Genomic DNA, 23879 nt, shown 5'->3' with positions numbered 1-23879 from the left:
GCCTATGAATTAACAAGGAATTAAATTTCTAACAGATGTTCATCTATCACATTTTTCTTCTGTGTCATTTTCACAGATCCAGTTTTTAGAATACTGGCTTAATTAGTTGTGTTAGATTCTCTGTGGCTACCATTTTATCAAAAGATACACAAGAAACAAAATATCAAAATTTGTTATTTAAGAATAAATCAGTAGATTGTATATGAGGTAAGTAGTAGATATCTGACTTGATATCTACCCGACCGGTAGATATCAGAGATACATTGTTTTTAATTTATGTACGCATATGGAGGCCATTGAAAAATTCCATTTATTACTGAAGAGACTTCAAGTTGTTTTCAGGAAAGAATTATTTACTGTTCAAAACTTGCAATAGATAAAATATCTTGTGAATTCTTTGTGTAGTGAGCAGCAGAGATCCAACTCCTGACTCAGATGTTTGACTGGCAGAAGGTAAAGTGGACTTCCTGAGTATTTCCTCTTGTACTGGTGAAACTAATATGGTGAGGTAATTCATGACTTTCTTCAAACATCAAGTCTTCACGCTTGACTTGAAGGCAAAGTCATAGAAAGAAAGATTTCATGGTTGTCTGTCGCAAAGACCCACTGGACCTGGATACTGAATCGGGAACAACGGCTACTCAGATAGGTGAAGTTAACCCCAATGAAGCAGAAAAGACAGTGGGGACTTCCCTACCGATGGTGTCTCGAGCCATCCTGATTAGTCGGCCAAATTCTCACCCATTTCAAGAAAGGCATCTTATTTTAGATCAACCTGTGAAAGTGGGCCGATCTGTTGCAAGATGTCGACCTGCTCCAAATAATGCAATATTTGATTGTAAAGTCTTATCTAGAAACCATGCTCTCTTGTGGTATGAAAATGGCAAGGTAAGCAGATATCCTGTATTTAAATGTAACTTAAGTCTCCCTTTACACTGCAGTCATACATATAAGTATAATGTTTTAGAAATATGGTTCATTTTGTGTTTGTTTTATTTGATGCATCTGATAGATTGTTACTTTGTTTGATTATTATGCCTAGCATATACATGTATATGTAATTAGAAGCTTGTGGATAAGGTTTTACTGTTTTTGGTTTCAGTAAATTAATGTAATCATTTTCAGTTCCTTAGAAATTTCTGGTAAATTGATTGATTTGACATATTCAAGTCAGTAGTAAAAGAGAATTTAGAAAATTCTTCTTTTGTTCAAGTTAAGTAAAGTCTTTAAAGTCAGTTTCATACACAGAATATATTGAGCTGATTTTTACTGCACATTGGATTTCCAGAAATAGTGAATTCGTCAAGGCTGTTCAAAACCTAATATATCATAATAGCCTTTTTTTTTCAGTGGAAGTTTATTAGGTATTAAAAATGCAGGGTATTTTTCAAAAATGTTTTAAATTTTGCATTTGACTAAATACATATAGTAGTAAGTATCTAAGAAATGTAACTATATAAGCCAACCATTCAAAAGGATATGAGCAGGCTACATATATGCATATTACATTTCATTCTTGGGCATGTAGACCACAATGTATGATTCTTGTGTCATATGTATTCTATTCCATTTTAATTATTATAAATATTTGTCAAATTGTGTACTTGAGCAAATTACAATTTTCTATACTGCATTATGACATTACTCAAATCCCAAGAGTTACTGACTTCATAGCTGTGATATACATCATAATTATGTCCGTAGTGCACTAAATAGTCCATTAAATAAAAATGTTATTGTTTCTGGAAAATCATACTTGATCATCATTGTTAAGAAAGAAATCATTATATATTTTTCTAATTATTAATACTTGTCCATTGTTTTGCCATTTGTTTTCTTAACAGAGTTGGATCCATATAACACAAGGTTCTTTGATCTATCAAGATTGCCCACCTGCTTTTTAAAATATTTTGCAATCCTTAAGAAATGCACAAGTACTTCTAACAAATATGTTTGATTTAAGCAGTTAGCACACATCCCTGCATCAGATGAACTAGTCCATTAATGATACAAAAAAGCTTTAGAGAGAAAAAAAAATTGGCTAAAGCATGTTTTAGTTAGGTATATTGTCAACTTCAGAACTTTTGTAAACTGTCAAGTAAAATGACACTAACTTCAGTTAAACCTGTTCAAACTTGTTAACACAATATTCTATTACTGTGACTTATCTATTCAGAGATCTTTTACTTGGTCATTGCAAAAATATAATTTTAAGATATGATTCAAATGTTTATGAGTTTTGATAGTTTGGTTGCAAATTATCGATATGGTCTTTTTTTTTATAAGAAACAATTTAAACTCTGAATCCAACAAACTATAGTGAATCATATAAATCTAAACACAGCATCAAAGAACCGGTACTGCAACTGCTTAAGTTACAGCCAGATGTGCTCAAATTATACAGACATGCTTTACTTTGTTTGATTGATTGTGATAATTTAAAACAATGTGATAATTTAAAACAATGTGATTATGTAAAACAATTTAAACTCTGAATCCAACAAACTATAGTGAATCATATAAATCTAAACACAGCATCAAAGAACCAGTACTACAACTGCTTAAGTTACAGCCAGATGTGCTCAGATTATACAGACATGCTTTACTTTGTTTGATTGATTGTGATAATATTTTCTGAATTTAAGTGAAAATATATAATAATAGAAATGCATCCAAATGTGAGTTTTCTGACAACTGGATACAAGGTTACATGTATCACTTAATAAAATTTTCAATTTAAGATACGGCACTAGCCTCTGGAGCAGTTTACCATATATATATATATATATATATATATAGCTTTTTTTTTATAATTTTGGAGTAGGGCTGTTAGTGAGAGAAATTATAACATAGCTTGTTAAAATAAAATGGGAAGTTCAGGATGTTGACAGTAACGTACTCTTATTTTAAAAAACTTTGTTCAATTATAAGCATTAGAGTAAGAAAAAAATAAAATCAAAATTAATGAAGGATCACCACCTAATATTGTTTTAATGTTGTTTTTTTTCATGTTGGTTTGGAGAGATTTTTAATATAACTAGTATACAGGAATGTTATTCTTTATACTATAATATCACAAAGTCTGTCCTGAACTCCTTTATTATACGTGGATAACTCTTCCTGTAAAAACATAAAAAAAAAATGTAATGAGAAGAAACTTTAAAGCCACCTAATAAATTTAATAATGTCAAACATAACTACTAAGATAATATTTTAACAGTAAACATGGTGTAAGTAAATGCATCAATTTTCTTTCCCTCTTCATTATTAAACTGCTTGTTTATATGGATTGAAAATTAGTCACTCAATAATACAATAAGTGCATTTATATAAATGAAATAGAAATAATGAATGTTGGATAGTAATGTCATTTTATTTTAGCAAAAAAATTATGTTAATGTAAACTTACAGAAAAGCTGCAAATAAGTAAATTTGTGACATTAAAGTGAAAATATAATTTGGAACTTAGAAACTACATACAATTGTCTAATTTAAAGAAATGTGTACATAATTTATACCATATATGTAATAAGGATATAATTGAAAACCAGTACAAGCTAGCCTGTTTAAAAAACAATAGGCTTAAATAAAAGACCTGTTTTACAAGTTTAAAAATTTAAAAATAACAACCTTCAGAATGATTCATATTATTTAGACTTGTCAAATAGCATGTTGCAAATCTGTCAGGTTCATTATTTTTATCTATAATGTACATGTACACTCATGCATAACACATAGCAGCAACCTATGTGTACATGTGTTAAAAAATAAATCATGGAGTTTAAATAGCACATTTTGTATTTATAAAGTTTTTGATATTTTTTTTTATCTTAAAAAGAAGAATGCATATTTCTGGACAAAAAATATGCAATCATTACTTCAACTGATTATTTGTATAGATATTACATCTATAGAAGACTGTAAATCATGCCCAGTTCGATATAAATATATTTATTGTCCAGTTTATATGAATATAACAAGTTTAGGTCAGAATATTTTACTTAATGCTGTCATAGAAATTATTCTGCTAATTTTTTGTTGGGAGTTTTTCACATAAGGTTACAAATACAAGTCACAAATTATCTATTTAACCTATTTATAATTTATAATTATCTATTATAATGGATAAATGATAATTATTCTGTATGAATAGTCTTTTTAAACATAATTTGAGAAACTCAATAAATCAACAGACACTGATTCATGATATGTAACTGTTTATTAATATAAAGAAGATTAATTGTACGTAAGAGCAAGGCCACACTTTGGTATTTTTAAGCCTAAAACTGTTATCTTTTCTTCAGACACTGCAACACTTTATAGATAAGATTCAGAGTATGTGATTAGAGAGAGACTGTATTCATGTTATTATTCTTTGATAGTTGCCTTTAGTAGTTATTTGTATGCTTTGCTTTCACTACAGTTTTTTTTTTTTTTTTTAGCATTTACATTAATTTTTTATTATTTTACTGAAAACTGAAATTCACTTTTTTTCCAGTACATATAAAAGGTTGTTTAAATAATCTTTGAAAAATTTAAAAGGAAGATTGTAATATGTATTCTCTTGGCATCTTAGAAAAAAAGTAATTGTCATAGTTTATTGGTTTCAGATAGACAATGATAGAGGCCATATAACAATAATGTTAGAATTAAATAATGATGCCAATCCGATACCCAGAGCTTGGCAGCTATATTGTACACATCTCTTGTGTTATCACTTAGGTTTGTTATTTAGTGTTGCACTGTTAATCTCAACAGTATCAGTTGAAGTTTTATTCTGTGTTAAAAGTTCTGTCTGTTCATACTATTCTATAAAATTATTTAGTACTAAACACAGAATGACAAAAATAATTTTAAGTCTTGAGATGCATTAATTCAATCACTAGCCAACGTTGACAAGCCAGCACCTTACATATCAGTAAATGGAGACTACTTAAAAATGTGTACTATCATTAACTGAAGATTTGCTCTCTCTTACTTTTTGATAATACCACTTATTCTCAGTACCAGATTAACGTATAGGCCACCTAGGGCTCTGGCCATACAAGAGTCCCGCTGATCACCCGAGTAAAAAATATCATGGTTTGTAAAACTAGCAGATTAGAGTCAAGAGTGAGTTATTAGTATTAGTATTCCCAAATATCATCTGAGCCTAGGGCCCCACTTAACCTTGATCTGGCTCGGCTTACACTCCAGTCATAGTACGCTTAGTGAGTGAATGTGTGTGGAAAGTAAAAACATTACTTGTGAAATTAATCCTACAGGTACAACTGTGTACAAGTGATAATATTGTATATGTTAAGGAAGAAAAACTAATTTGTTGTCATTACTTCTACTGCACTTAGCCTTATTTCACCAAATAATTTAAAGAAATCCATTACAACATTATATATATATGTGTGTGTGTATATATATATATACACAATCAGAGAGAGCTAAGTGCTACAAGTTGTGAACTCGTGAAGAAAATTACAAGCATTTTACTAAACTGATATGTATAGTAACTTGAATGTATTCCAGAATAAAACTTTACAAAGTATTCAGCTGAAGAAAAATTTTTGAGTCACCTTTTAACAATGAATTTGAGCTTTAAGAAGCATTGTTTGTGTTGAAGAATAATAGCCACAAATATGATGAAGAATTGTAGCCACAAATATCTAAAAGAGAATCTTAAAGAAGCCACAGAAAATAATCTGAAGCATTTTAAATTTTATATAGGAAATATAGAATAACATTAACTAGGTTTATTGGTAGGAATTTTTTTGATGTTTGACATGTATTAACTGAATTATATTACAAAACCTTTTTAACCATACTATGGCTACAGTTGCTGTTATCAACAGTGGAATCATTAATGATACACCCTACACATTTCCGGAAACAAATATACATACAAGAGATTGGCTCCTTCCACAGACTGCTAAGAATAGATTACTATACTTGAAGAAAAAGGAGGTTGGTTTCCTGCCAGGGTAACGAAAGGAATACCTGCCATACATTAAAACAACTGTGTGGATATTGGTATATTTCTAGCCCAGAGCTTTTTACTACTACTCTCTCAACTCCCTTTGTACTTTCTAAGAGGCTGCCAATATAGTTCTGTTGTTTTGTTTAACCTCTTCATTTAAGTAACTACTTAACATGATTACTTCAGGGACTTAGACAATATCCAGATGGTGTTTGTGAAAAAAATGCTGGGATGGGAAGAAACAGTTCAAGTGCATTTTACATCACCTTCAAAGTAATTTATAATTTAAGTTCTTAGATATAATACAGTTTCTATTAAAGGTTGAAGATTTGGTAACTTAATTTGCAGCTGAATTAGTTAAACATTCTGACATGCAGTTTTTAGTGTATTGTAACCTCCAGTTCAAAAATCTACAAGTATAGTAGAAATTTGAAAAAATAAATGACTTGCGCATGCTTTAGAAGACCCTAAATTAAATGTTTATCTGTGATTGCATTAGCATTTTAGTAAAATTCACTTCTGCTTCTTTTTATACAAGTGTTCGCTATGAAACAGTATGATTGTTTTTTCCTGCACCCAAAGAATAAGCTGCTACAATATCTGGTTGACACTTTTTTTGTTCCATAAAGTGCAATAAACATCGTAGATGATACTTCAAATATTCTTAACTATTTTCTCATGGTTTTTATACAGCATTGTTTACCTGATGTTCATCCACTGTTGGGAGTTTTTGGAGTATCTCTGTTATTTGAATGATAACATAATTGGTCTCTTATATTAAAAAGTGTAATAGTTTAACAAGACTGTGAATATATACTTCCATGAGACTAATAATGGCTGGAGACGGCTTGAATGTGTAATGAAGAAAAAGTTTAATATAACAGCAAATGTACAACGTTTCGACAAGGTTTTGTCATCATCAGGTACCCTTGCAGCAAGTTCATACTTTTACAGGGATTAGTGGGATTTAGATGAATTGATAATTAATTATTGAACAGAAAAATTGATCTGATATTAACTTTCTTTAAAGATCTTTAATTGAAGAAATCACTTTTTCTTAAGTATTTTGATGTAGTTGACATGTAGCATTTATATATTTTGTTGTATATCTAAAAGCTTTGTTCTGTTGTGTTAAAGATTTAGTATCAAACTGAAAATGTCTATCTATAAATAGTATTTCAGTATGATAGAAGGAACATTTATAGAAATGCAAATGTTATAAGCTTTTAAATAAGAAAAATTGTCAGTAATTTTGTACTAATAAATACTACATATACTGCAGTTTTTAGTTTCTCTTTGTTCCATAAATACTTTATTTCATTTTGTACTTTTCTTTCTGCTTGAATGGATTTAATATTCAGTCCTTAAAACAAATACCTATCATTGACCCTTTCTCTTCAGTTTAGACTGTACTAATTTATGACAAAATCTGTCAACTATACAATATAGAACTTGTATGGTAGACTTTAACTAAAGAGGCTTGATACAACACATCTTCCATACAAACAAAAGAAAAAAAATTGACAGTTTAATGAGTTATGGAACTCCAAAGACAAATTGGTTAAGCTTAGGTAAATGTGCATACTTAACAACATGGTATTGATATGAGAAGTATTAAATAGGAAAAATGTGCCTTTTAATTTGTTGTATAATTTAGTTTATCAGCAAGCCATTGTAGATAAAAGATGCTTGTTGTAAAATGATATAATGTATATATAGTATAGAAGATATTGTTTTTTGGTTCCAATCCCCTCCCCCCTTTCGTATGAGTCATCACTTCATTCTCTGAATTTGGACACATAGTGAAACCTTCCATGTTTACTAAGCCCCCCCCCCCCTCAAGTGATGCATCCATTAAAATATTCTTGTACATGTGTAAAAATGCAAGCTAATATGAATCATTAATTTAGTTTAAAAAGTGGTACAATACAATAATGTTATTGATAGTCATGCTATATCTCATTCAAACAGTTATAAGGTAGACATACAAGTATTCAAATGGCTTTCTTACTCTTTTTGGAAAAACAGTTGGAATGTTCGTCACCTTAGTTTATGCCATCACACTTGTTGTGGCTTTATACATATAGCTTTAATTTGTATTATCTACCTTGATGTCTACCTGTACAAGGAGAATCACTGTTTGTGTACATGTAGAGATGGTGTTTGTGAGAAACAATGACTGAAGACATGCTGTTAAAATGACATCAGTTATGTTGTTTTGTGACTTTTGATAGTTAAATAGCACAGTATAAGGTATATTTCCATTTCCTCTGCATGTATGTGTATGCACTCATGTATACTTATAATTAAGTTATAATGGACATATCTTCTCTAAAAGAAGTTTGAAGAAAGTATTGAAAGAAGAAAGTACTGTTAATTCTACCTGTGGGTGGAGTTGTAACTGATGAATTAGACAGCCATGAGCCAGGTCTTCTCACCCTTCTCCCAGCATCATCATTTTGTCATTTTAACCCCACCCTCTTGTTTTTTTGTTTTTTTTCACCAAATATCATAATTTCATCTTTTCATAGACTTGTTTATCTTATACTGTAGAATTAATCAACATGTGGTTGTGCGTCATTATTTGTGCCCACAAAACCTTTTCTTGATTTTCAGGCTGTGATCGAACTTTGAGGTCTTTATCTTCTTTTTCTCAACATTTTGAGGATTAGTACATCATTGTAACTTTTTATATGTGGTCATAAGAGTTTTGGCATTACTCTTTGTTTTTTCTTTTATTAGTTATCCCCTTTCCCATTGCCAGAGAATTCTCATGTCTTCTGCACATTTTTTATGTCCTGCTGTCCACGTGTTTCTCGCTAAACTTGGAACTCATGTCTTCTGCACACCTTTCATGTCATTCTTTGTTTCTTTCATCTTCAGATACTCTGGTGGTGGTAGCTTCTTTTGTGTACAGTTTGTGTTTGTCATCTTCTTTACTTCATTTAGAACTTTCTGATTTTCGTGTTTAATAATTTGACCCTGGAATGTGTTGCTTCCTTTTTCTAAGTATATGTCTGTGTCACATTATTTTTAAAGGTGTCTGTAAGTTGTTCTTTTATTTTCATTGCAAAAGGTCTCATTTGCTCTTTCTTGCATATTTCACTCTGCCCAGAAAATTTCAGTGAATACTCTTCCTTCTTGTTTTTTAACTCTTCATTGGCCACTCAACTACCTGGTGTGCTTAATCTCCTAGTGTGTGTAGATAATTTCTTTCTTTGATTAAAGTCCTACCTTTTTTTTTATTGGTTGTGTTGTTTTTTGCTGAGGTGTCATCATTTTTAGCTTCTTGTCAGCATGATTCTATGAGTGTTTTGACTAGTAAATAAATTGTCAGCATGTTTGCCACTATTGTAAGCTAGTTCATTACTTCTAACTTTACTGGATAGGTATAGTTTCACAAGTGGTGTAGATGTTATCATGTCCATCTGTAATAATAATAGTAATTAAAAAAAAGACAGAATTAATGAGATTCAATAAACATAGAAGAGATGAAACTCTTACTGTATTGCAAAGTTTTACTAAACAAGAGATTGCTTATGTTTGTAAGTCACCATATCTTAAATGATTTAATGAAAAATGGCCACTTTTATTTGAATTTTTAACTGGTTAGTGTGGATTTTGTGTTGTATTCTGTAGACATTGCTATTTTGAAATTTTTCCTATAGTTTTTATATTTTTATATCATTTGGTTGTTTTCATATTCATGAATACGTAAAATTACAGTGAGTTGAATCTTTTTTTCAGACATACAAGGATAAAGTATGCATAAAGAAGGCTATCTATACTTTGTTTACCCAATGTACAAAATAATGTTGTTGTTTTTTTCCAGTTCTTTCTACAGGACACCAAGAGTAGCAATGGAACATTTGTCAACAACCAACGTCTCAGCAAGGGATCTGAAGAGTCGCCAGCAAGAGAGGTCAGCTCAGGGGATATTGTCCAGTTTGGTGTCGATGTTGTGGAAAACACTAGAAAAGGTTGCTTTATTTTTATGAATGTCTAATTTTAAAACAATACCAGCAGGTTTTAATAGTTTTGTAAGCAGGTTAGTTACATATATTTGAAATATTTTAGGACATAAATTTTTAAATACACTGCTTCATTTCTTTAAGTAAAAAATGACTTCAACTTTGTTGTATAAATAATAATACTCAATCACTGCCATTCACCCCGATTCTCATCTCATTAACCCCTGAGTGAACCATTCACCGAGTTGAGAAGCACTGTCTTAAATAATAAACACAATTATACCACCAAACTTTGTTTTGAATGGTTGCAGCTTAAATCGCTACATTTCTTTTGGTGGACCCTGAAGTAACAACGAGAATAAACATTTATTCTTACTTCTAGAATTTGACTCAGGCGTAAGCTAAAACAATGGTTAAGTACACAGATTCTTTATGAACGTATCAACTTTTGGTTAATTTATATTTAATGCTTAATAATTTTGGGTAGGTGACTGGTCTAATATTGTTAAAACTTTTAAATTTAGCTGGTCTCATTTCTGAAACCTGTAAAACACCAAGACAGACCTCTAGAAGGATGATCTTGAGACTGGCAACACTGGCATGCATACTACAAAAACCTGACAATACTTAACAGTTACAAGAAATCTTATTGAGCTACTGTTTCTTAAATCAGTGCTTCTCAACCTTTTCCAATATCATTCACCCCCATAAGTTTTTCACAACAGCTCACTCACCCCAGTTCAAAAAAAGACCAAAAAGTACTAAATTAAAATGCAAAATTCTTTACGACTTAAATATACATTAAACTACAATTACAGAGAATACAACATAAAAGAAACAAAAAATAAATGTATTTATCAAACCACAACTAGAATATATAATAATAACTAATGACTTTTTTTGCTCTTGAACCAGACATGTTGAATATCTGTGATATTCACTAATGTTTGACATAAATACGCACACCAGATGAAGTTCATACATACTCGTAGTATGCCTACATGTAATGCAATGTATAGTAGCAGTTAGTTTTGAATAGTGGGTGTTATAACTGCAACTTGGTGTACAAGCAATATGGCAGTTGGTGACATAAACAAAAATAAGGGAGAAGCTATAAACATCATTGAAGGTGTAGTACCAAGGAGGTTTTACTAGTAAAACATCTTTGATGCTACACCGTGCCTTAGATCTGCTGTGATCCTGTTTGGCTTCAAAGATCATAAATAATTTACTGACACCAATACTGGTTATAGTTTTATTTGTTGACCTTTTTTAAATTTCTTTATTTAATCTTTAATTTAATCAGTGTATTCTTATGTCTTCATAAGCTTCAGTGAAGATGTAGTTAACTTTTTTGAGGTTTTGCATGGAAATATGGACATATATTTGTCTCAAGAATGCAAGTTTTGTAATATTAAAAATATATTTTAGTTGTCATAATTTCAAGCTTAGTTTTTATAAGTGATCAATAAGGATAAAAAAAATATTTTATCTTCATTCAGACCAGTAGTTTTCATTATGACCTTTTTGGGATAAAAGTCTATTGTTTCAGTTTATTGGTAGAGAACCCTGGTATTGTGATTGATATTTTAGTTCTTCTACTTCCTGAGTAATACAAATGTTTATACAACTACCTGCTTTATACAATACCTCATGGTTGTCTGCATCTCATTTTAAGCTAAAGTCGAGTCTTACTGAAGTACGAATGACACATGCATATTTCATTTATAAATCTTCTTATTTAGAAGAATGAGTTAAGATGAAAGATTTATCAAGCATTGTATTCTTGTTTTTCATCAGTGATTATTGACTAAATAACAGCATATCTATCCTCTATTGATTTCTAACCTTTTTTTTTTTAGCCTATATTTGTACATTTATTAATCAGTGTCTCATTGGTTTGTGAGAACAGTTCAGTACGGTTAATGTGTTTATAGTTAAGTTTGATTTGGTTTAATAGGTTAACTTTGAACATTACTGACAAAAGGAACATCATAAGTTGATTTGGTTTAATAGGTCAAGTTTGGACATTACCCTGCAAAAGGAACATCATAACTGGATTTGGTTTAATAATTTAAATTTTGACATTATCGTGTAAAAAGAAAATCATAACTTGATTTGGTTTAACAGGTTAAGTTTGGATATTACCCTGCAAAAGGAACATCATAACTTGATTTGGTTTGATAGGTTAAATTTGGACATCGTCCTTTAAAAGGAACATCATGCTTGTACATGTATTTAGATAGAAACTAAACTTTCTAAACAATGCAATGATTTACTTCAAATTTAATAAAAGAGAATTTTAAAAGTATCCAAATTTTATTAATAATTTATCTTATGTTGTCATATAAAGTCAAACCTATATCTTGTACACATGTATAGCTTATTGCCCATGACAGTTTTTCATTTAGAATTTTTTTTAAATTATAAAAATTAAGCTTCCTGGGCAATGCTTGTTAAATAATTATAAAAGTTTACAGTTAAGCCATATTTTAATTTATTGTTGAAATTAATGTTTTTAAAATCCACCTGCCATGCTTGAGGTTTAAAAGATCTTACGTTTCGTTCTAATAATTTTAAGGGAAGAGTAAGATATGAAGTGTGTATGTGATTTGTCAAAAATAATAATCTTGCCAGCCAGATGATGATATAAATAGTGTCTAGACCACTAGTGTGTCTGTTGTATCCCACCCAGACTGATGAAACCTGGTATTGGGTAAAAAGGCCTTATCAGCACTAGATGTAGCAGATGTAGTGTGGTTGAGATTTTCTGTTTTACTTTCACTTGTATGTTTTTAGTACCAAATATAATCAGATGCACTTCACCCTGTCATTAGTAAAACATTGGTTTTTCTCAGTCGGAGCTAAGAGCATAAAATTACATCAGGATCATTCCATATAATTTTTTTTTTTCACTGATGAAACTGAAGTTCAAAACAACATTAAACTCAGATGCACATAAATTAGGTCTTTGTCAGTTTCATAGAAGAAAATCAAATTTACAAATAAAGAAAAAAAAAAACTTCTAAAATTTAACTGTTCTTATAACAATAATTTTGTTAAAGAGTTAGTAAATTTCATGCCACCTTATGTATGTTAGAATACAGAATCTTAAGTTAGAGGTTATATGCCAGATAGATTTATACTGTAATAAAAAAAACTGTTGAAGAGCAAGATATGGTAGCCATATTGACATCATTCCCTTCCACTTATTTTAAAACTACAATATAAAGGTAGGAACGGTAACCTTATTCTGAAAAATCTACACTAGCTGCAATAATCACAAAAATTCAACTTTCTAACTGCATTTTTTTAAAACTCGAAACGCTTATGAAATCAAACAACAATGAAAAATATTTCATACCACTAATTGTGTAAAAGTGTGTTTACACAACAACTTATTTTAAAGCTCAGTTTTCAACAAAATATAAACAATATTTACAAAAACCTTGCTTCATTGGTCTGATGATTACACTGTGGAAATGCAGTAATATTTTTGATGACTGTTAATAATATTTGTTACTAGTTATTAAAAGCTTGTCAATGAAATGGGGGAATAAAACATTATATTATGACATTATCCTTTTCAATGTTTTTTGTTTTTATTTGAATACTGTAACAAACTAAGGTTTTTCTGTTTTTGTTAAGGAATGATTTTGTTTCTATTTTAAAGTGACCCATGGATGTATTGTAGCAACCCTAAAACTATTCTTACCAGATGGGAAGGAAGCAAAAGCAAGGTACAGATTTGGATATATCATTTACTTCATGTGCTATGGCATTATAACTAATAACAAAATTTGTAAAAAAAAACAACAAAAAAAGCATGTTCCACCCCATTTGTTATGAAATCATCTTAAAGAAATTATATTGATTTAAACTATGAAATGATACATTATAACCATTAAAGAATGATAATTTGTTTGTAAATGTGTTGTTGTTTTTTTCATCCTTTTAGCCCAACCACTGCTGTGGTTTCAACCTCACCTGGTACTACCATCTCCACACAGGACCTCTACCAGCTATCCCAGTACCTTCAGGTATGTATATATAAATAACAAACAGTTCCAACTGTAAAAAAGTTATTACTCTGAACACCTCTGTTGTATATAGGTCTAACTCTTTTTATGTTGCTGATTTTTGTTTAATTAAGTTTTTAACATGTTTGTTCTGATTAACTCTGGGTTGTTTACATTTGTTGATGTCATCATTGTCGTACTGTGAGATGGACAATGTGACCAATGGTATTGAGGTAATGCAGTGATTGTTCATGCTCAGCCATCAGATTTGTTTACTCTTCCATGTTTACTAATGCTTCATGTAATAGATACATGAAATGATTTAAATGCGAGATGTGTGTAAGCATGTGCATATATTTGTTAGTGTATATGTGGTTTCTAAAGGTTAGCCGGATATGTTTGATATTGTTAGCTATGATAAATCTTTTACACTGATAAATTATGTTTGACATATAAATTACTAGACTTATCAATTAAATTAATTATGCTTAACATTTATACTTCCTTTGTTTTTGTTTTTCTAAATGGCTTCAAAATGAAAAAAATATAGTTCCTGCTTAAATTTAGTGGATATATCAGTTTCACCATACTTTTGATGTTATATAATATTAAAAAAGGAAAGGTTAATCGTAGTTTGAAACCCTGCTTATATATTTTTTAAAATCATTATCAAATTGTGATATTTTCATATTTACTAAGCAAAGTTCTATATGTGTTTACCTTAATAATAGTGTATGTTATAAAACATCAATAAATTACATTCTTGATTGATTTATTCATCAGATTTACATAATTAAAACTAATTATAGTCGTATTCTGTTAGTAGTTTTAGTCTTCTACACAAATATAATATGCACTCTAATCTTCACTAATAAAGAGTCAATTTTGCCTTATCATAAATAATATGTATATTATATTTAGAAAATTACAGTATTTGAATTATATTCTTGGTAATACTGATAAAAAAAACTTCATTTGGCAAAAATGTTCTCTCAGGAAGTATTTTAGGCAACTACCATTAAATAAAGGAATAATGTGATAGTATTTGAGGGAAGTTCACCCTCAAGGTGTTTAATGTATTTCCCCCAGCAGTAATGTCCTGTAACTGAACTGTAGTTTTCTCTAAATATATTAAATAATGGATCAGTATAAAACGTGTACCTGAATGACACACAAAATTGGAATATTTCTTGTAGTTTTTTTACCTATTAAAAAGATGTCACAATTTTTTAGTGATGATCGTAGAATATAATATATTGTAGTAGAACCTTGATTAACGGGCACTGCATCTTTAAGGGCAGAACTTTTCAGTCTTTCTTTTTTCTACAAATTTATAACCAAAATAAATGTTGCAATAACGGATACCTCGATATTCCAGATTAAGGGCAGTGTTTTTAGTCTCATTCTCTATATGGGCACTTGATAAACTGGGCAGTTATCTTTGTATGCCTTGCAGTGTTTTTTTTTGGATCGGCTCCGAACCGTATACTGTAATAAACGTTTTCACGGATTCAAAGTGCAATCTGATTACTCTGGGAAATTCTTGTTGTAAACACTGTAGGAAACACAAGCTGATCAATTCCACATCGTGTTCTCAGAGCAGGGTTCAAGTTGACTTATTTATGTGCATGTGCTTTGTTGCTCTTGAGAGTATTGTATTAGTGTCATGTAAACAGTCTAATGACACAAATGGTGATTTGTTGCTTTATTTAAGCAGATTTCTACTTCAGTTGTTGACAGTAAAATAAGCACAGAAAATAAATGTGAAATGTTTAGCAGTTCAAACTCTGAAGAGGAGAACTTCGGAACTATGTGACCAATAATATAGAAAAAAAAGGTCACAGTTAATCCACCCCCTGTTGACAATGCTCCATGTCATGGCAACGTGAACTCGTGTACACCCATGTCCTGCATACACCAAATAAAATGGCGGGGGCTTAAAATTCAGAAATTTTGTACAGTCTGCGTGGAATCCAGCTTTGCATGGCTCATTTTTTATATTAAGGGCACCGTGCTATAGAGGGCACTTGAATGCAGTCGAAAGGATGCCCTTAATGTCGAGGTTCTACTGTAGTTATTATTTATACCACATAAACATTTCATCAGAAACACCACGTACAGAACTACTTTGTTAAGGACAACAGTTTTCTATTATATAAATTAATGTTTACTTTAATTTTTTTTTAGTAAAACTTTATAGTTTTTCTATCCTAGCATTAATTGTAGCATAATCATCATTGTACAGTGAAATGAAATGTTGGAAAGTATGAAACAAAATCAGTATATTTTTTTCTCCTAGAACGACTGCAGGTTGTAACAAATAGTTAAAATTATCTTTTCTTATAGCCTCAATTTTCTATTCAATTCTATTTTCTCTATTTTCTTTTAATTTTATAATTTATTACTTTATTTTGGACCTCTCACATGAAAATCAATAAATCACATTGTCAGAACTCAGAGCAAACAAACAATGTACATACTGTGAGCTTCTCTATCGACCAATTTCATATAAAGATTTTTTCTTTTTTTTTTCCATTTAAATTTTATCTATCCTAAGGAGTTTCTGATTTTTACATTTTAGTTTGTTCAAAACATATAAAAATACACATAAAACAACATATTTAGCACTCACTTTTGGCATTGTGGCCATTTATATTCAGAGACCGTGCTTTAGTAACCTTACTTTTTCTCACAATGTTGGTTGTCCAAAAAGTAATTAATCTAGCTTTGAACATGCATTTTAGAACACTAAAAATATATCGGGCACCAGAAGAGAGTGTCCCAAGACGATTGTAATTTATCTGGCTTTCTAACTAAGCTATAAATAGTTAATAATATACTACTTCTGTTTGGAGCAACAATTTTACCCAACTTATATCATGCCTTTCTTGTGAGCTACCATCTTTGTTTGCCAAAATTGAACAAATTAACTTAAGATTCCTGTACATTACAATATACTCTTTATATTGGTTTAAAACATGTCCATCAGACAAGTAGCCGTGAGGGAAAGATGGGAGTTGCTTCTTTGGCGAGTTTGACAAATGTATCAAAATCTCGGCAAATCAAGAAGGTAGCAGATTCACATTTTATTTTCTTTCTTGTCAATATGTAGTTTGTAGTTCTAATTTGTTAGGAACTACAGAAACTATTGTTGAATTTATAGAATCTAACTAGGAGAGATCAGAAGGCATATGTGTCAAGTGACAGAAGAATGAAAACTGAGAATTTGTTAAATATTTCCTTTTGAAATTAAGAAATTAAAACTTAGTTATTATCAAGATTTGCGTTACAAGCTATGTTTTATGCCAAATGTAGGTGACGTACATTGATAGTTAAGTTAACTAAATTATGAATATAACTCTGTAAAAAAAGAAAGCAATATGCACACTACAAGGCCAGTCAAATTGATAAAATCTGTATGCATATAGTTAAGGTTAACAGTTTCCCATTTTTTGAAGTTGTATTTACAGTTTTGATGTCAGAAACGTACACTAAATACTTATGACTACCCTATTAACACTTTCATACAGACATCTTTTCTGTACATGTCACAAGGTTTTATTGTGTTACATTCCAAAGTTAATAAAAGTACTTTATTATCATGGTATGAACAAAATTGGCATCTAAACATAGCTTATAAACCAAATTTGAATATTATATAAGCCTTAAGATCTTAATTTTATAAGGGAAGTATTTAAAAAGCAATCCTAAATTTTCCCTAGTATAAAAATTGTGACATTTGCTCTCTCGGTATCCCCTCTTCTCTTAATTTATTTGCCACCCCTCAAAAAAAGTATGAAGTTTAATGAAAGATAACAGTTTCTCTTATATTAAGTTCTTTTTACAGTTTTGATAACAGAAACATACATCCCATACTTACAGAACTATTTTATTAAGCAGAACAGTTAAGAAAGTTTTTTTTCAGTAACTTGAACAATTGTTTCGGGTTTGACTTCAGTTTTCTGTTAAATTCAGATCTGGTCTGAAATCTTTAAACATTAGACTTGCGAACTGTAACACCTGAACTTAACTTAAAGTTCATATTTGACATAAACTTTCCCTTTGGTTTTTGTTATTTTCCTTTGACTTGAATATTAATACTTGGTTCAATCCAGAATAGATAAACTGGTATTGTTTATTTAGGAAGCTCTTCATCGAGAGCAAATCCTAGAAACTAAGCTGGCCACACTACAGAGAGTAGTGTCTAACTCTCAAGAAGCATCAGACAGTGGTTGGAAAGTAAGTTCAGTCTTTCCTTTTTTTTTCTAAAAAATGCTATTTTCAAATTTTCTTTGTCCAGAAATAAACTGATTTTAAAACTCCATTGTTATCATTGGTGTTGTTGATGTATTCCAGATGTATTTTTTATTATAGTCAAGTTGTATTCATTAATTATGTAGCTATTACCATTTTTGTAAAGCTATAGATATTTAGTGTTATTATTATTTTCTCATTATTTCTTAATACTTAATATTTGTTATTAATCAGAGTGATTTAGAATATTTAACTATACAGAACTGATTATCTGAAAGAATTTATTTTAAAATATGGAAGTAGACAGAAGTAATTGTCAGAAAGAACTGATTTAAAATATGTAATTATGCTGAGCTAATTATCCAGAATAATTATTTGAATTACAAATAGTGGTTTCCTTTAAAGTATGTAACTAGACAGAAATAATTATCAAAATGGTTTGAAGAACACTTTATTATGATTCTTAAAAGTGTAAGGGTTGTATCTTCTTAGTTTTTATATATATTACCAAATGGTGCTGTAATAAAGAAGTCAAATATTTAATTCAGATACCTAGTACTATGAATAATATTTCAGTATCTGAGTGCCAAAATAATTAAGAAGAATATTTAACACCAAAGTAAATAGACACGTACTTGTCATAAAAGAAATTGTTTTAACATTTTTGTAACCAGAGATATATAGGCTAAAGATATAGTACTTAACATTCTAACTATACAATATCCAAGAGATACTGCTTAAAGAGAAACATGTCTAATATATATATATATATATATACATTGCCTGAGAATCACTGGTTAAAAATAGCATTTAATGTGTACACTACTAAAGATTACTAGATAAAGAAATTACGTCTTACATTTGCACTATCAGAGGTTCACTGGTTAAAGATAGTGTTTAATGTGTACACTACCAAACAGATACTGGGTAAAGAGATTGCACCTAATATTTACACTACCAAGGTTTCACTGGTGTACCATGCCGATTATCAAAAATGTACTGCAAGGATGTAAAAAACTTGATGAATTCTGTGTATTTCACTTGTAAAATAAACTGCTCCTGAGTTTTGTGCAAATCATTGAGACCAGACAACATGATTTATAATAAGTGTATATCTGAAGTATACTGGCTTAAGAGTTTATATTTTAACGTGTGTTTTACCAGGAACATACTGAATAAAGATAATGTGTTTAATATGTACATTATGAAAGATGTTCTCTTGAAATGTGTTTTCCAAGTACTTAATGAAGAAAGATTGATAACAAATTATGCCATTTTATGTTTATATTTTACAAATAACCAGTTAATGTTATCTTCCATGCTTGGTTGATCAGTAGAGTTGTTATATTTACCCTCACCCCAAAGGGGGTGGGGCAGAGTATTGCAATCAGGTCTCTGTGTTTTCGCATGCATATCTCTAAAACTAAAAGATTGATGTACACAAACATTTTACACAATCTCACTCATTTTACAGGTTTTGATTGATGAAGATCGACTACTAAGTCGAATAGAAACACTAGAAAGTCAATTACAGGATGCTTCCAAAGTAAGTTCTGGTAACTGTTTTGCAGTTTATCAAATGTTAAATACAGAGTAAGCAGACTTTCTCACCATATTTACTTTTCAATTTACTAAAACATGTTTATTATTAATGGCTGGAGACGGCTTAAATGGGTAATGAAGAAAAACTTTAATATAAGTTTAACATGACAGCAAATGTACAACGTTTCGACAAGGTTTTGTCATCATCAGGTACTCTCCAGCCATTATTAGTCTCAAAGTGGGTTCCTCGTCATCGAATGTTTATTATTACTTTTTAAATTAACAAATCATATTTATTGCTATTACTTTTTAATTTAACACACAACATCATTTGCTAAGCCACATAATTTCTCATACTTGGTGTACTTACTGTTAAGGAAAGTAAATTTTTGCAATAGAAAAGGTTTTTATTACATATTATTTCAGGTTTTCTAAACTTATGGAAATCAGTTTGTAATACTTTATTTTAAAATCAGTTTTAGAATGAAATAGTTAAATAAAATGTTATGGAAAAGACAACCCAAGATTTTTATTATGGTTAAACAATACTGGTTTTGATTGACTTGAGCTAGGAACTCATGTTAATTCTAATTTTTAATTCTATAAGACCCAGGTGTGTTGATTTGATGCACCTGTTGTATGGTTTGTTTTATTTTGTTGGGAAAAAATAACTACTGGATGAAATAGTGTGAAACTTCATAATTATTTTCTACAGAGTTTGTAGCTTCTGTAAGTGAAATATCTTATTTTTATAAATGGTATTTGTTTGAAATATTTACAGCTTTGAAATTTTAAAAAGATTTCCTAGTGATACACTTTTTTAAAGAAACAACTAAAAATGCTTACAAATGTTGTAGGCTTTAGTTGCTGATTTTTATCCTCCTATATTTTCTAAAGTTTTTATTTTGAAAACTATAGATTTTATCTTATTTTTTATTTGAAAAACAATGCATGCAGTTTCACTGTGTTTATTACTGTTCAATAAAAATAACTTTACCAAACCAAAATTATAATCAAACTAACTTTTTTAAATTGATAATCAGAAGGTTTTGTTTAGTGCCCCCCCAGTGGCATAGCGGTATGTCTGCGTGCGGATTTACAATGCTAGAATCCAGGTTTCAATACCCGTGGTGGGCAGAGTACAGATAGACCATTGTGTAGCTTTGTGCTTAATTACAAACAAACAAGTTTTATTTAGTATATGTAATAAGTTTTAAACTCAATTTATGAACATTAATATATATATATATATTCTTTAAATTTCACTTTGGCAGTTTTCTTTGCCCATTCAAACAGTTACTAAGGTAATTCAAACAAAGTCTAACACATTAGTTTTTTTGATGAAACAAAACGTGATAGGTTGGGTGCATAATGACTTAAAAAGCCTACTTTGCTTTGTTCCACAAAAAAATATTTATTTTCCTATCTCACTTTTCATATCATCATTTGAATAAAATATAAAATAATAAATAAAACTTTTTGCAAGTCATTTATCTTCTAGCAACATTTCACAAAGCTAAGCTTTTATAATTTTGTTCCAATTTTCAGTGAATTGGAAGTCTTAATGGTTTTACAGTTCAAGAGAATGTAAAAGAGCTTTCATAATGCATATATATATAGATCAATAGCCTGTAACTTCTTAAAGCCGATATTTAGCCAGTTACATCACACCATAACAGGTGAGGTTGAGAAGCAGTGAAAAATCAATAAAACTTCACTTATATTCAAGCCACAAAGATAAATTAGCACCTTTGTTCAAACTATTATGACTTTCCTCCTAGGATTCAGGAAATTCAAAAACACTAAATTATTTTACTGAAATCAATCAAAAATCAAAACTAGCATTTGTTTTTGTTGTTGTTTTTTTAAATCTTTAAGTGTGAAATTGAATAAGAAAAATTTTTTATTTAATAAATTTCAACCCTTAAGTATTTTATTTTTTAATGTTTGGAAATTTTATTTAGTTTATTTCTGTAATTTTTTCAATTCATTGGTACAGTTTTGCCCTAGAGGCAGACTCCACCTATCGGGGCGTGAAGGAATTAAACTGCGATTAAGAAAGATGTATATAGTTATGTCACTTTTATGTGAAGTTGTAAGTTGATATCTTACACACACACACACTTAGCAAAGGTACCTGGCAATGCTGAGATTAAAAAGTAATGCTTTCGGGTGTGAGTTGCCTTTTACACTAATATCTATATGTATATACGCATGTAACAAGGAAAATTGAATAGGGGCTAGTTGTTTTGTTTTTCATCTGTATTTTTGAATTGTCTGACAGGCAGGATATCCACATACTCGTCACAGATGTTTTTCTTTAAAAATTATGCTTTTTGTACTTCTCTGACAAATGTAGTTTTTAATTATCATGTTTTTATGTCATTATGGATGGTTTTTGTTTGGATTGGATTCTGTTTCTGCTAAACATTATAATATTTTGAGTTATGAAAAACATCTTCAAAATTTGTCTTATTTTGCTTTTTGTGTTTTTTATTATTGTAATATAATGCTGATTTTTTTCTTTTTAAAGTTTGATAACAGTTCTAGATTAAGATTTGCTCCTTTTACTTCCAAATTATAAAACTGAATTTTTTTCTTTGTATCAAATATTTTGTGCGATTATCAAAGATTATATATAAAGGTCTTTTTATGAAAAACAACATTTAATACAAGTGAATCATAAAAAGAAAATATTTTCTTATGTTACAGAATATTTGTTTTTTTCTTTTATAATTAGTTTGGTAGATTATTAAAATTTTACTTCAAACACCTTGGAAGTCTATAAGAAAATTGTTTTTATTAAACATTTGATTTATTTGTTCTTTATTGGCATCTAGTAGCAAACAACAACAACAATTTCAAAAATATGGTATTTCATATAAGGATATATGTATCATTATGGATCTTCTTCATGATTATCTGTTCATAATTTATCATTAAAGTTAATTAGTATTTAATATTCTTTCAAAGAATACTTGTGAAGATAAGCTAAGGGAAGAACTAACGAAACTTCAGGAAGAAAAAGATAAATACCAGAACACTGCCAAGGTAAGAAACCATACTTAAGTAAATGATGTGATATAAAGTATTATCTGTGACCTAACCAGGGATTTTTAAGAGTGGGTCTGCTGAAGATCCAAAAGAACTATATACTATTGATAGCTGGGACTGGAAAGAATGAGCTGGTAAAGCTATCAAGGAACATAGCAGCACTTCTGGCCACTTGGCCCAAGGTAAGATACTCCTGATGGGGATCTTACACAAAAAATTTTGGAAAATTGGTGCTGTGAACTATATTCTTGGTGCACCTGGTTTACTTGTGTCATGACATTTTAAAATGTTGATTAGTGATAAAATGACAGAATGAATCAAGGTAAAATGTGGTTATATAAGTACATGCACAGTTTATATGAAAATTTAACTAATTGCTTGAAAGCTTTTGTTAATATGTTAATATATTAAATGAATGATATTTCAAACATGCTTAAACTTTTCTAGACGGGTCACGGGTGAAAGGCCATGTCATCTCATTTGTTGACTCGATTTCAAAATTTTACTGAACTACTATTTCATGTATTTATGTCAATAAGTTTGGTATCAAACTAGATTATAATTCAAATTTTAGAATTATACATTACTCAATTTGTTAATTTAAAAATAAATATAAAAAACACACCTAAACATCGATTTTTGTGTACCACGTGGTATGTTGAATGTAGCACTGGTTCAAATTAGATGTCTGTGAAGTCAATATACTAAGTTTATAATTACGTAAGAATTATGAACTTGAATTACCAATATTGACAAGCTAGAATATAAAATAAGAGCCTCTTATCTTTTCTATTTGCTAAGATATTGCTCATGTAATGAATCAAACACAGTGTCATTCCAACCACCTCTTTCCATTTTTGGAAATGCTCCCTTATATACACTTACTTCTATATATAACATGAATAACCAATCAGAAGCTCAGAATGTCCCCATAGTGGCTTTCTTAGCCATTTTAAATTCTTAGGATGTCATCTCTTTCTTTCAAACCAAGATTTCAAGGAGGTAGATTATCTTTAGTCTGTTCGAAATTTCATATTTTTTTAGACTGAAATACAGCTTAGTTACTAAGCT

The 23879-nt window shown here is 29.8% G+C and overlaps 1 protein-coding gene across 6 annotated transcripts in view; it reads left to right on the top strand.

The window, feature by feature from the left end:
* The window catches only part of LOC106468712 (sarcolemmal membrane-associated protein-like), a 77601-nt gene that overhangs the window by 8484 nt on the left and 45238 nt on the right, over positions 1-23879 (top strand). For all 6 annotated transcript variants that reach the window (XR_002612695.1, XM_022397078.1, XM_013929157.2 and 3 more), the window contains exons 2-8: positions 406-888; positions 9801-9948; positions 13613-13679; positions 13898-13979; positions 18102-18197; positions 19687-19758; positions 22728-22805. Coding sequence is in view for 5 of the 6 variants with exons in the window: in XM_022397078.1 (XP_022252786.1) it covers positions 583-888; positions 9801-9948; positions 13613-13679; positions 13898-13979; positions 18102-18197; positions 19687-19758; positions 22728-22805 (849 nt within the window). In the remaining variant the exon portion in view is untranslated. The remainder of the gene's footprint in view (positions 1-405; positions 889-9800; positions 9949-13612; positions 13680-13897; positions 13980-18101; positions 18198-19686; positions 19759-22727; positions 22806-23879) is intronic.

This window comes from Limulus polyphemus, unplaced genomic scaffold (assembly GCF_000517525.1).
Source record: "Limulus polyphemus unplaced genomic scaffold, Limulus_polyphemus-2.1.2 Scaffold3127, whole genome shotgun sequence".
NCBI lineage: Eukaryota > Metazoa > Arthropoda > Merostomata > Xiphosura > Limulidae > Limulus > Limulus polyphemus.
Note: the sequence above shows the minus strand (reverse complement) of the source record. Positions and strands in the feature narration are given on the sequence as shown.